Source organism: Pyrus communis, chromosome 9, assembly GCF_963583255.1.
Source record: "Pyrus communis chromosome 9, drPyrComm1.1, whole genome shotgun sequence".
Taxonomy (NCBI): Eukaryota; Viridiplantae; Streptophyta; class Magnoliopsida; order Rosales; family Rosaceae; genus Pyrus; species Pyrus communis.
This window is the reverse complement of record NC_084811.1, coordinates 3,957,241-3,969,864: the sequence shown is the minus strand read 5'-3', so window position 1 is coordinate 3,969,864 and position 12,624 is coordinate 3,957,241. Positions and strand designations below refer to the sequence as shown.

The 12,624-nt window shown below is 48.7% G+C and overlaps 1 protein-coding gene across 1 annotated transcript; it reads left to right on the top strand.

Annotated features, from left to right (window-relative positions):
* The first annotated feature begins 1,719 nt into the window (after positions 1 to 1,719).
* On the top strand, positions 1,720 to 4,908 carry LOC137745531 (uncharacterized). The gene is made up of 3 exons (XM_068485493.1): positions 1,720 to 2,344; positions 2,441 to 2,945; positions 4,821 to 4,908. Exons 1-3 carry the CDS (start codon positions 1,720 to 1,722, stop codon positions 4,906 to 4,908), a joined length of 1,218 nt encoding a protein of 405 aa, XP_068341594.1.
* Positions 4,909 to 12,624: the final 7,716 nt, after the last annotated feature.

Genomic DNA, 12,624 nt, shown 5'->3' with positions numbered 1-12,624 from the left:
TCTTTAGGTTGAAGATATTATCAAGTTATCAAGCACTTTTCTTCAACCAATGGCTCTTGTGGGGAGATTAACTTTCTCTTCTCCCAACTCAAGCTAGTAGATGTGAAAGGACATCAACTCTCTCACTTTCGAACCAAAAATAGCAGATGTGGCTTCTTCGACCATTTTAAAAGAGATGTTAAATAAGATTAAAAGTCATTCAAGTATTCTTCAATAAATATATCATATATGATGTGGCATGTGAGTCATTTGAATTCTTACTTTCTATCTGCGTTTTTTTGATAGCAAACAAAAAATAAGTCACATATATTTTATTTAATTTTTTAATGTGTAAGTCTGTTTGGGCCCAAAATATTTTGGGCAGGCCGAGCAGTCATATGTGCTCGGCCCAAGGTAATAATAGATGCTATGGGCCGGATAATAAAACCCGGGCCAGCTGGCAGGGTCAGCCGAATCCTATCTCAAGAGGTCCAAATAAATAGGAAGGATTGAGGAAATCCTGGTGCGACCAGGATTCTCGACCAGCAAGAAATAAAGCCTAAAAGGGAGGAAGATTCAGAATCCTAGTGGGAGTAAGTTTGTTCGAACCAGAATCGAAATGGGACAAGGACTCCCAATCCAAATCAGAGGAGGTTTCAAGGAATGGGGTACTATAAATACACGAGATCATGCAACATTCGAGAGACCTTCAACTCAGCATACAATTGCCCTGCGCAAAACCTCTCAATCACCTTGAGATTTTTTCCTTTTCTTTTTCCTGCCGACACACCTTCAGTTTGGATAAACAGCACTGTGGAAGCAACCGGCGAGCACCTTCAGTTTGGATAAACAGCACTGCTGCCGCAGAATCAGCCGCCCAAGAAGCATCTTCAGTTTGGATAAACAGCACTGCGTCGAGGTCGACCGATTATCTATCCAAGTCTCGGTCGAGAAAGGTTTTCGAACCTTTGTTGGCAGAGGTCACCTTGCTAGCCTTCTCGGCATAGTTAGGTGTTACGAATTACATTGCGCGGCGTACTGGTCGCCGAGTGGTTTTATGATTGGATACTCACAAGTGAGTTTCAGGGTTCGGCATTCCGACGGCCGAACTACGTTTACCATCAAGACATACATCACGTTCGAGTACCTGTGCCCATACACCTTGGTCTCGATTCGACGTGCTTATACTCTCACAAATATAATCACAGTGACCGAATCGGGCTCGGACGATTTGTGAACTCCGCAGAATTAGCAGCCTTGTCTTCAGGCTGTAGAACCCAGAGACCGAGAGTGTTCCTTCCTCGGTCGCAATCGCAAATTAAAGAAGTCAGCAACGCGCTCAAAGCTACATCAACAAATTTTACTCCTCGGCCAGGCTCGGCCGACGAGTTGGCACGCCCCGCATTCGACCGAAGGACGTAGTTAGCTTATTAGTTACTCGGCCTGCGCGCCACGTAGGTTTTGTAATTTTTAGGGTCAACATTTTGGCACGCCCAGTGGGACCATTGTGCTAAACCTTCGGAGTTCATGACCATTGAGACACGGTCTACGAAGTAGAAAACAACCATGGGAAAGTCAACAACTGACTTACCAGCGCAAGGCCTTGGGCAGGATTTGCACTCTACAAAAAATCCGATCATAATTGCGCCGCCCGAGGCCACAAGTGTAACACGCCGAGAAAATGAAGTCTGTCTCGGCGGGCAACCTTACAACCCCGCAGTCCCGAATCAAACAGCTGGAATGTTCATGGAAGGGATTGTGGAAGATTGTGATGACGATGGTGGGGAAGGTTCCGATCCACCAACGAGGACATTCCTTCGGCGACGACTGGAGGAACAATATCGTCAGGTCGAGCAGTCGATCGGTCAGAAGATGAATGATTTGCTAGAAGCAATACATAGTAACAGCGATACACAGACCAGAATGCTCGAACTATTGGTTAGTAAAGCTTTCGAAGATGGCCAGGTCGGCCCACCTCGGCAGATTTCGACGAATGTGCCAATACCAGACGAGAGAGGGCCCGCCCGACCGCAACCAATCACCTTAGAAAGAAGAGGTGGACCAGGAAATAGATCCGAGGGACCAAGCCAGGGAGAAGAAGCCACTTCCGTAAACATGACCGAAGTCCAGAGAATGATTGATTCGGCCCTGAAGAAAGGGCCGAAGTTTCCAAAATTCATTCATCCATACCCGGCTTATGTAGAAAGGTTTGAATACCCACGAGGATTTAAGATCCCTGATTTCAGCCTCTTTGCCGGGGAGTCGTCTTTATCCTCATTAGAACATGTGGCTCGGTTCACAGCGCAGTGTGGAGACGTCAATAGCGACTTCTACAAACTACGTTTGTTTAATTTTTCACTGACAGGTTCAGCTTTCGCCTGGTACATTAATCTTCCACCCAATTCTGTGCAGAGTTGGGAAGAGTTGGTCGAAAAATTCCATGAACAATTCTATCGGCCAGGGATGGAGATATCCGTATCATCCTTGGCCAGGATGGCTCAAGCATCCGACAAGTCTCCAATGGAGTACTTAACAAGGTTTAAGTCGGCCAGGAATTGGTGCCGAGTACCACTCCCCGAAGTGGAGTTCGTCAGGATCGCCCTTAACGGATTAGACGTGGAGTACAAAAAGAAGTTTCTGGGGCCAAATATTCGGGATATGTACGAACTTGCTCAACATGTCGAACAATATGATTATCTGCTCCGAGAAGAAAAGATATCGAAGTCACCATCCCGGGGGACGTTGTATAAGAACCCCACGGTGAGCTATGCATCGGCCGAAAGTGAAGACCCTCAGTATGTTAGTGTGGACGCGGCCGAGATAATAATAGACAAACCTTATGTTTGCAAGGCTTTGGCGCAAGTAAATACCAAAGACGCCAAAACCCGTTTGACCGTCGAGGAAACGGGCAAGTCATCAAAAGTATACACTTTTGATATCACCAAAGCTGATGCAATTTTCGATCAGTTATTGGCAGCAAAAATCATCAAGCTTCGGCCGGGGCATACTATCCCTAAGGCCGATGAATTAAAAGGAAAGATATACTGCAAATATCATAATTCTAATAAGCATGCAACCAATAATTGTGTTGTGTTCCGGGACACAATTCAAAGCTGGATTGAAAAAGGAAAGTTGAAATTTCCGGAAAAGATGGCGGTCGACGTTAATCCTTTCCCTTCAACAACGATTGGTATGGTGGATGCTCACCTTCCCAAAAACAAAGGGAAGGCCGAATATGTCCCGGTGCAGCATATCCGTCGACAAAATGGTCAAACAAGACTAAAGCTTGATATCTTTTCAAATGCACCACCAACGGAACAATCGGCGCAACCCGCCGATGAGCCGATGACAAGGTCAAAATCCGACGGAACTTGTGGATCGAAGGTGTTATGTGACCATTGTAAAACACCAGTGGAGCCTGGAAGGAAGACATCTTCAACACCACCTGCGGCCCCTACAACATCGTCGACAGGGTTAAGTCCACGACATCAATTATAACGCATTACTTGGCCGCGACTGGATCCACCAAACCAGTTGCATTCCTTCCTCACTATACCAAGTCCTCATCTTTTGGGATGGCAAATCGGTCGTAGTCCACCCAGCCGATAACCAACCATTTGAAACCAACATGATTCAGGCTCGCTATTATGATGATCACGTCGGCTACATCACCCTCCAAGGCCTTAACGAGGATGGGCGGCCGACGAGAATTTCGGTACAAAAAGTGATTGAGGTCGGCGCCGAGACTGTCCAACAGGATTCGGCGAGAATTGGCTTGGCGAACTTGGTCATCAATGCCGATGATTAAGCACACCACGCAAGAACGGCATCAGGCCGCGGTTTCATCTACAATGGAACGTCTGCTGGCCCTTCGGCGTTTCATCGCCAATTCGGCCGGTAAAATGAAGGCATTCTCTACGCTCCTTAAACTGAAGGAGACCGACCGATTTGAATGGCGCCAAGAGCATCAAACTGCGTTTACGCAGATCAAGGTGGCCCTTTCCACTCCACCAGTGCTCGTTCCACCTTGTCGCAACAAACCCCTTAAGTTATACATTTCGGCAGCCGACGAATCCATTGGTTGCCTCATCGCGCATGATAATAATGTCGGGCGTGAACAAGCTATCTTTTACCTTAGCCGAAACCTGAATTCCCCAGAGATTAATTATGCACCTGTCGAAAAACTTTGCTTAGCGCTGTTTTTTGCCGCATCCAAACTTCGGCATTACATGATCCCCACAGTTACGCAGGTCATCGCCCAAACCGACGTAATTCGTTACATGCTGACTCGGCCTATGGTCAAATGCCGAATCGGGAAATGGACACTCGCCTTATCCGAGTTCAGCCTTCAGTATGTACCACAAAAGGCCGTCAAGGGGCAAGCCCTCGCCGACTTCCTGGCACAACACCCATCCCCTTATGGTTTGGAGGGGGGCGACGTCGACATCGGTTTCGTCACCACACGCGATAACCATTGGACTATGCATTTTGATGGTTCCAGTACTTCGACCTCGGCCGGTGTCGGTATCGCAATTCAGTCGCCGGACCACTGCCGATGGTATTTTTCTCTCAAGTTAGATTTCAGCTGCACTAATAATCAGGCCGAGTATGAAGCCCTCATTATCGGCCTCCATGTTTTACACGATCTGCGGGCCCCCCGCATTCTCGTCCTTGGTGATTCTGAACTTGTGATTAACCAGCTGAACGGCGTGTTTCGCTGCATGAGTTGTACTTTAGCTCCCTATCACATGGTCGCCACCTACCTGGCCGAGTCGTTCGAACGAATCACATTTGAACACATTTCACGTATTCACAATACTGACGCCGACGAACTTGCCCAGATCGCCTCCGGAGCACAACTCATGGGGGGCAAACTTGGTCGAATTGTGGGAATTGCGACCACGGGTCAACGATCGTACCCCGCCTTGATCAATCAGCAAACTCTCCAACGCGCGCACGTAATACGTACAAGGGTAATGTCGCTCCCATCCCTACTAGAACGAGGAGATCCCATAGAAGTATGTGTCGTCGAAGTAGAACCAGATGATTGGAGAAAGACGATGTTACGGTACCTCGATAACCCCAATGGGAAACACGACCGAAGAACGAAGGTGCTTGCCACGAATTATGTGTCGTATCAAAATGAATTATATCGCAAGGGCGAGGATGGTTTACTACTATTGTGCCTCGGCCCACACGAGGCTGCCCAAGTAATGGCCGAGGTACATGAAGGAATTTGCGGAGCACACCAATCTGGACGAAAGATGCGCTGGTTGCTCCGACGACACGGTTATTTTTGGCCCAATATATTAAAGGATTGCATCGAATATGCACGGAGATGCGTATCATGCCAAATTCATGGACCCGTGCAAAGAGCCCCGGCCGAATTGCTACACTCGGTTACTAAACCATGGCCGTTCAGGGGTTGGGCAATGGATGTAATTGGCAAAATCACGCCGTCATCAGGGGCAGCGAAGCACGCATGGATAATTGTAGCAACCGACTATTTCACTAAGTGGGTCGAGGCAAGGTCATACGCCGAATTAACTGCTAAAGAGGTATGCAACTTCGTAGAGGAGAATATTGTGACCAGATTCGGCGTGCCAGAAACAATCATAACTGATAATGGCACTATATTCACGGCCGATAGGTTTAGGGAATACGCGGCAAGTTTGAATATCCGACTCGAGCAATCTACGCCGTACTACCCACAGGCAAACGGACAGGCCGAGGCAAGCAACAAAGTGTTGATCGGCATCCTTGAAAAAATGGTAAAAGAGAAACCTGGTTTGTGGCATTTAAAGTTAAATGAAGCATTATGGGCATATCGAACTTCACCCCGGTCGGCCACTGGAACCACTCCTTACGCGTTAACTTATGGACACGATGCTATGTTACCGGTCGAGTTGAGTATAAGCTCGTTGCGAGTAATCGAGCAGAATGATTTGTGCAGTATTGAATACAGTCAAGCGATGCGACAGGAGTTAGAAGACTTAGAAGAAAGTCGAATCGACGCAGGTAACTTGTTGATTGCGCAAAAGAAAATTGCCGAACGAGCATATAACCAGCGTGTAAGACAAAAAACGTTCGGCGAAGGAGAATTGGTTTGGCAAACTGTGTTGCCTGTTGGAATCAAAGACCCCAGGTTTGGTAAGTGGTCGCCAAATTGGGAAGGGCCATTCATCGTTCACAAAGTCCTCGGCAAGGGGGCATATCATTTACGAGATCGGACGGGTTCAGTTCACAAATTGCCGATTAATGGAAAGTTTTTAAAGAAATACTACCCAATTACATGGGAAATGCAAGAGTAAGTCCATTATACTGACAGCAAAACGACCATTGTATTGATGGCAAAATAACCATTGTATTGATAACAAGAGATTCATTACAAGGGAACAAATACAAAGATTAAATTCCTAAGGGGTCGAAGGGAGGAAGGTCTCGAGGGCAGCTTTTAGCTCCAGCCACTTGGCTTCGCTCAAAATTATCTCAGCCTGCCGGGTCTTCTTGTTACATTGCAGTTGCTGGATACGCCGTGCACCGGCAGCGAGGGCCGTTAGCCGAGTCTTGTTGGCCTCAAAGTCCTTCTCAAGCTCAGAAGCAGCGGCCGACCTTTGCCGTTGAAGGTCAGAAATCTGACGTTGGAGGTCAGAGATCTGGTGATCGAACTCGGACAGCTTGGCTTTCTTCGCCTTGAGTGCCTCCATCTCCACTCGGCCGGCCTCATGCGCGACCTTGGCCACCTTCAAGTCGTCCTCGGCCTGCAAGGCTCGCTCGAAGACAAGAAAGTGTTGCCGAGTTCGCTCCAAGAGGTCGGTAAGGAAAGAGATACCCTCCGGGCTCAGATGACCACCGCTGGCGAGGTCATTGAGACACTCTCCAACAGAGTCAAGGCCTTTGCACCGGAGAGCTTGAGAAGCAGTCAGAGACAAGACTTCGTGCAGCTTCACGAAGACTTCGGCGGGCGTGGCTCCCACCGATTCGGCCGGAGCAGCAGAGGAGCCGGCCTCACCGGTCGTGCTCTGGAGTAGAGCGTCAAGCTCCATTTCCCACGACGGCTGCACATAAGAGGAAAATTTGGTGAAGAACAGTAAAGACGTGATGTAGTGCATAAAGGAAAAAGGAGAATGTTTTAGACATGCCGAGAAGAGACTTCGGCCATGCCCTCTGGGTCATTGCTCGAACCCAGGGAACTTAATGGCCGAGCCCAGTGCCTCAGACCGCTACGCAATTCACGCGGCCGATGGAGGTCATCTACATTTGATGGCCACGATGGCGGCCAGGAAATATAAACAACGCCCCTCGGCGCATAAAATTGCCGGTGAAATGAATGTTCGGGCACCTGACATTTAATGGTCTTAAAAACATGTATCAAAAGAGAATCAACACAAAAGAAGAAAGACTTACAAAGGCCGAAGAGACTTCCTGCGGAGGAATGGGGAGATCTGCATCCTGCGGATGAATCGGCGACTCGGCCGTGGCCTCAGGGTCGGCCATGGGTCTCTTGCCACGATCCGCCACTGGAGGAGTCGGTCGAGCGGCCGCCTCGACAACCGGAGAAGGACAGACGGGAGGAGAGCTGACTGGTCGGCGACGGCGTTCCAGGGGGACCTCTTCGCTCTCGCTCTCGACATCCTGGACAAAAAGAGATTATTTTACGACCAAGAAACCTGAAGGAACAAGAGTAGAAGCAGAATTATACCTCCAAAACGACCGTTGGAGTCGGGGGTGTTTCGGCAGGAGCAGCCGATTTCCCCATTTCGGGCGCCACGACCGCCTCTGAAGTATGAGCGGATGCGGGTGCGACGATTGGATCGGCCTGGGAGACGGTTGGAGGATTCGAGGTTGGAGGTGCCTGGGCAGCCGGCACAGATGGAGAGCCGGCAGGAGCGGGCGTCCCAGTAGTGTCACTGGGGACGACATGAATCTCCCGGTCGCCCTTCTTCGCCAATTTCTTGACGCGCTTAGAAGGACGAGGGGCCTCTTCCGCCGGCTCGGCCTCTTGGTGGGGGCGTTTGGCAGGGATCGACCGCTCGGTGACAAGGGTCCTCTTCATAGGCGCTTTCTTCGCCTTTGCCACCGCGACGACCACCTCCACCGTCCTCGGCACGCGAACCCCTGAAAAGCGAAGTAATTAGCAACGAGGATCAAGTTGTAAAACAAAGGAGGAAAGAAGAACGGAAAGACTACCTTGGGTCGACTCCTTAGGCTGTGTCGAGGATGTTGACCTAGGGCGGTCGCCGAAGATCTTCATTGCCAGATCTTCGGCCGGGGCGCCGAAGAAGTTGCCGGTGTACTCCTCCCACCAGTCCCCGAAGGTATCAGTTCCCAGAGATTCAGGGACCGCCGGCCGAATCCTGAATTTCCTGCACTTCTCATGGAACTCCTGGTCGGACGTCTTGCACTCCCTCTCAGAGGAACCGGTAAGACGCCCCCGACTTAGGAGTGACCGAGAAGCGAGCAGGGGGACGGGGCTGCCTTGAATATAGCCGAGCTGCCGGGCGACAAAATGGGGGTGGTAGACCTCCCAGCCAGCTCGGCGGGCATCGCAACCCAGTGGAAGGTCGCGAGCCAAAACAAACGACCTCCAGCGCTGACGAATGTCCGCATCCTCGGACGCGGCCCACGCGGCCGTAGGAAGCTTGAGCGAGGAAGGGTACTCCTGGCGCCGGCACACCAGGAACTCGTCATCCGAGAGGACATCTAGGCCGAGGAAGTGTTTAAAAACCTCGTCGGCCCGGTGAGGTGGTGCCGGTCGAGATGCCAGTTGAAGACCGAGGGCGGCCGTTCGCTGGAAGGCAGGGACCTCCGGTCGAAGAGTAGAGAAGTAAACCTGCAACCAGAGTTGGAACACCCAGAGGGGTCCGTTCTGATGCGGGTCGATCTTGCCAATGGTCGCCTCGGCCAGGCAACGGTAGAGATTGGCGAGTATGGCTGGACTGAGCGCCAGCAAGCGACCATTAGCCAGTGCCTGGGCCACCGGCATGTTCTCCACCAGACATTTGTTCGACCGAGTACAACAAATGAATTTGTTGTACCAGTAGAAGAGGAAGGCCTCGTGCTCTCCCTTCCTAAGGCTTTCCTCGCCTCGGCCGGCGAAATGAAGAATGAGAGTGTTATAGTTGAAGAAGTTCTTGTGGAGCTTCTGAACTTCTTCCCTTAAGGGCTCCCGATCACCCCGGCTTAGCGTCTCGACAGCCCTTTCGTCGAATAGTGCCTTCAGGTCGAGAGGAGAAGGGTATCCGGAAAGGGCGGCGTCAATAGGAAGGCCGATCGAGGAAGTCCCAAGGATGGCCGAGACGTCGAGGATGGTGGGGCCGAGAGGGCCGAAAGGCAGGACCATGGTGTTGGTGGCCGAACACCATAAACTCAGGGCTGCCATGAGCAGCTCCTTATCCATGGCAATTTCCATGGTTGACAGAATAATGGCATCGTAGATGCCGAGAGCCTTCCACTCCTTGGAGAAGAAGGAACTCATTCGGTCGACCCAGGCGGCCCAGGCCGTGGTGGTCGAGGGCCAAGCTCCTTGAGGACGAGCCAAGCACCATTTCGACCAGTCAAACCCTTGAAGAAGGGGGGTTAGACATTGCTCCTTGAGCAAGTTGGTAACAGACGACGGCACTGCGTCTTTGAAGAGGGGACCCAGAATCTGGTGGGTGGTGGCCATATCCTCTTGAAATCGCAGCGTCTTGACGGCGCTGCGATCGATGAATGACTTGCACTTATTGATCTCATCGGAAAGCTTCGAAATAAAGGAGGCCATTTGCAGAAGGAAGAACTGAAAATTGCAGAAGGTCTGGAAGGTTTGATTTGAGCAAACAAAGATGAGAAATTAGAGATTCTGGAGTTTCTGAGGGCGTAAGAGGCGAATGGCAGAAATGTGGGTATTTATAGGCTTTTCAGAATGAATATCAAACGTCTGGAATTCAAAAGCGCTGGTTCAGATTGGGGGGAAATGTAACCGGGAAAGTCTGCAATCATTTCGGATATTTTGGGAACCTGCGAAAATGGGATCGAGGAGTCGAAAATCCAGGACGCACGATGGCGTGTGGCGACAGGTTCAATGCATTTAATAAGGATGAGACGGTTCAATTAGTGCACGGTTTCGAGGCCCATGAGTGAAGCTTTTAAGAACGGCGGAGAATCGACACGTGGCCACGCGTTGGGGGCGACGAGGAAAGTGCAATCATGTCTCATAAATATGCAGGAATAATGATCATTAAGGGAGTAAAGTTCAAAAAAGCAATAAATGTCTTCGCTTCTTCAAGGTCGAGGCCCGACCAAAAGGTGACAGTCGGCGACCTCAGAAGCGAGGGGGCAATGTTTGGGCCCAAAATATTTTGGGCAGGCCGAGCAGTCATATGTGCTCGGCCCAAGGTAATAACAGATGCTATGGGCCGGATAATAAAACCCGGGCCAGCTGGCAGGGTCAGCCGAATCCTATCTCAAGAGGTCCTGATAAATAGGAAGGATTGAGGAAATCCTGGTGCGACCAGGATTTTCGACCAGCAAGAAATAAAGCCTCAAAGGGAGGAAGATTCAGAATCCCAGTGGGAGTAGGTTTGTTCGAACCAGAATCGAAATGGGACAAGGACTCCCAATCCAAATCAGAGGAGGTTTCAAGGAATGGGGTACTATAAATACACGAGATCATGCAACATTCGAGAGACCTTCAACTCAGCATACAATTGCCCTGCGCAAAACCTCTCAATCACCTTGAGATTTTTTCCTTTTCTTTTTCTTGCCGACACACCTTCAGTTTGGATAAACAGCACTGTGGAAGCAACCGGCGAGCACCTTCAGTTTGGATAAACAGCACTGCTGCCGCAGAATCAGCCGCCCAAGAAGCATCTTCAGTTTGGATAAACAGCACTGCGTCGAGGTCGACCGATTATCTATCCAAGTCTCGGTCGAGAAAGGTTTTCGAACCTTTGTTGGCAGAGGTCACCTTGCTAGCCTTCTCGGCATAGTTAGGTGTTACGAATTACATTGCGCGGCGTACTGGTCGCCGAGTGGTTTTATGATTGGATACTCACAAGTGAGTTTCAGGGTTCGGCATTCCGACGGCCGAACTACGTTTACCATCAAGACATACATCACGTTCGAGTACTTGTGCCCATACACCTTGGTCTCGATTCGACGTGCTTATACTCTCACGAATATAATCACAGTGACCGAATCGGGCTCGGACGATTTGTGAACTCCGCAGAATTAGCAGCCTTGTCTTCAGGCTGTAGAACCCAGAGACCGAGAGTGTTCCTTCCTCGGTCGCAATCGCAAATTAAAGAAGTCAGCAACGCGCTCAAAGCTACATCAACAAATTTTACTCCTCGGCCAGGCTCGGCCGACGAGTTGGCACGCCCCGCATTCGACCGAAGGACGTAGTTAGCTTATTAGTTACTCGGCCTGCGCGCCACGTAGGTTTTGTAATTTTTAGGGTCAACAAAGTCTCATTAACAACCAATAGAATACAAACTAAAATTAATTTTGATTATTTTTTAATAGTTAATGTAACTCTAAACCCAATAAAATAATAAAATAGATATTTGACACATCCATTAGAAGATAAGAAAATTTAGCACTTGTATTCAATTTGTCACATCAACTATCAAATAAAATTTTGACATATTATATTTGACATATCCTCTGGAGATACTTTTAAAGGGATTATATTCACATACCCCAATTTACTTCTCTCACACCCTTTTAATTTTTTTTAATTTTTTTCTACATACCACTAACACTTAATAGAAAAATATTAAAAAAATTAACAGGATATGGGGAAAGTAATTTGGGGTGTAAATATAAGCTCCCTACTTTTATACACCAAGCATCTATCTTGATGATTTTATATTATATTAATATTATAACTTTACAATCTTAGCTACACTTTTCGATGTGCAAGAGTTGTGCATTGTTCAAGGGAGGCAGATTGTCTGCCCTCTTGTTGTGCCATTCTTATCCCTTCCTATTTTGTGCGATCACAGTTAACCCACGTCAAACATTTTATATTAATTTTTTTTTAATAGAGATAATAAGACAAAAAGTAATAGGAATATAAAATGTTGACATGACTTAATCGTGACCGCACAAATAGAAGAGGATGGGAAGGGCACCCAAACAGAAGGGGCAGACAATCTGCCTCCTTGTTCAGGATGGAATTAGAAGAAACAAGTTGGGACTTAGGAAATAGTCTGGGTTCCTCAAAATCTATTACCTGCCTTGCCTCGGTAATTATATGGACCCGCCCCGCCCCAATCCATTTTAAGTTTTGATTTTTTGGACCCATCCAGCACTCAGCCTGAGCTGCATAAACCTGCTCAAACCTGAGGGTTTAGGACCAATTTGCCCACCCCTAATTTGACCATCTAATCAAACGAACAAATGGGATTACCTCATTGGGTAAAATGTGAATCAAAAGTCTAAAACCATAATCTAATACCAATCAATTGTCTTGGGATTGGGATTGCCTTTTACTCAAACCCATAAGCCATCATTATCTATCGCATATGGGAAGACGATCAAGTCTTCCGCATGTATGGTTCGGAGTTTCGACTTCAAAATTAAGGACGGTTGTCTCACGTGCCTAGCACGTGCATTTGGATAACTCCTTGTAATTTGTGGGCTATATACTTCAAGCCACCA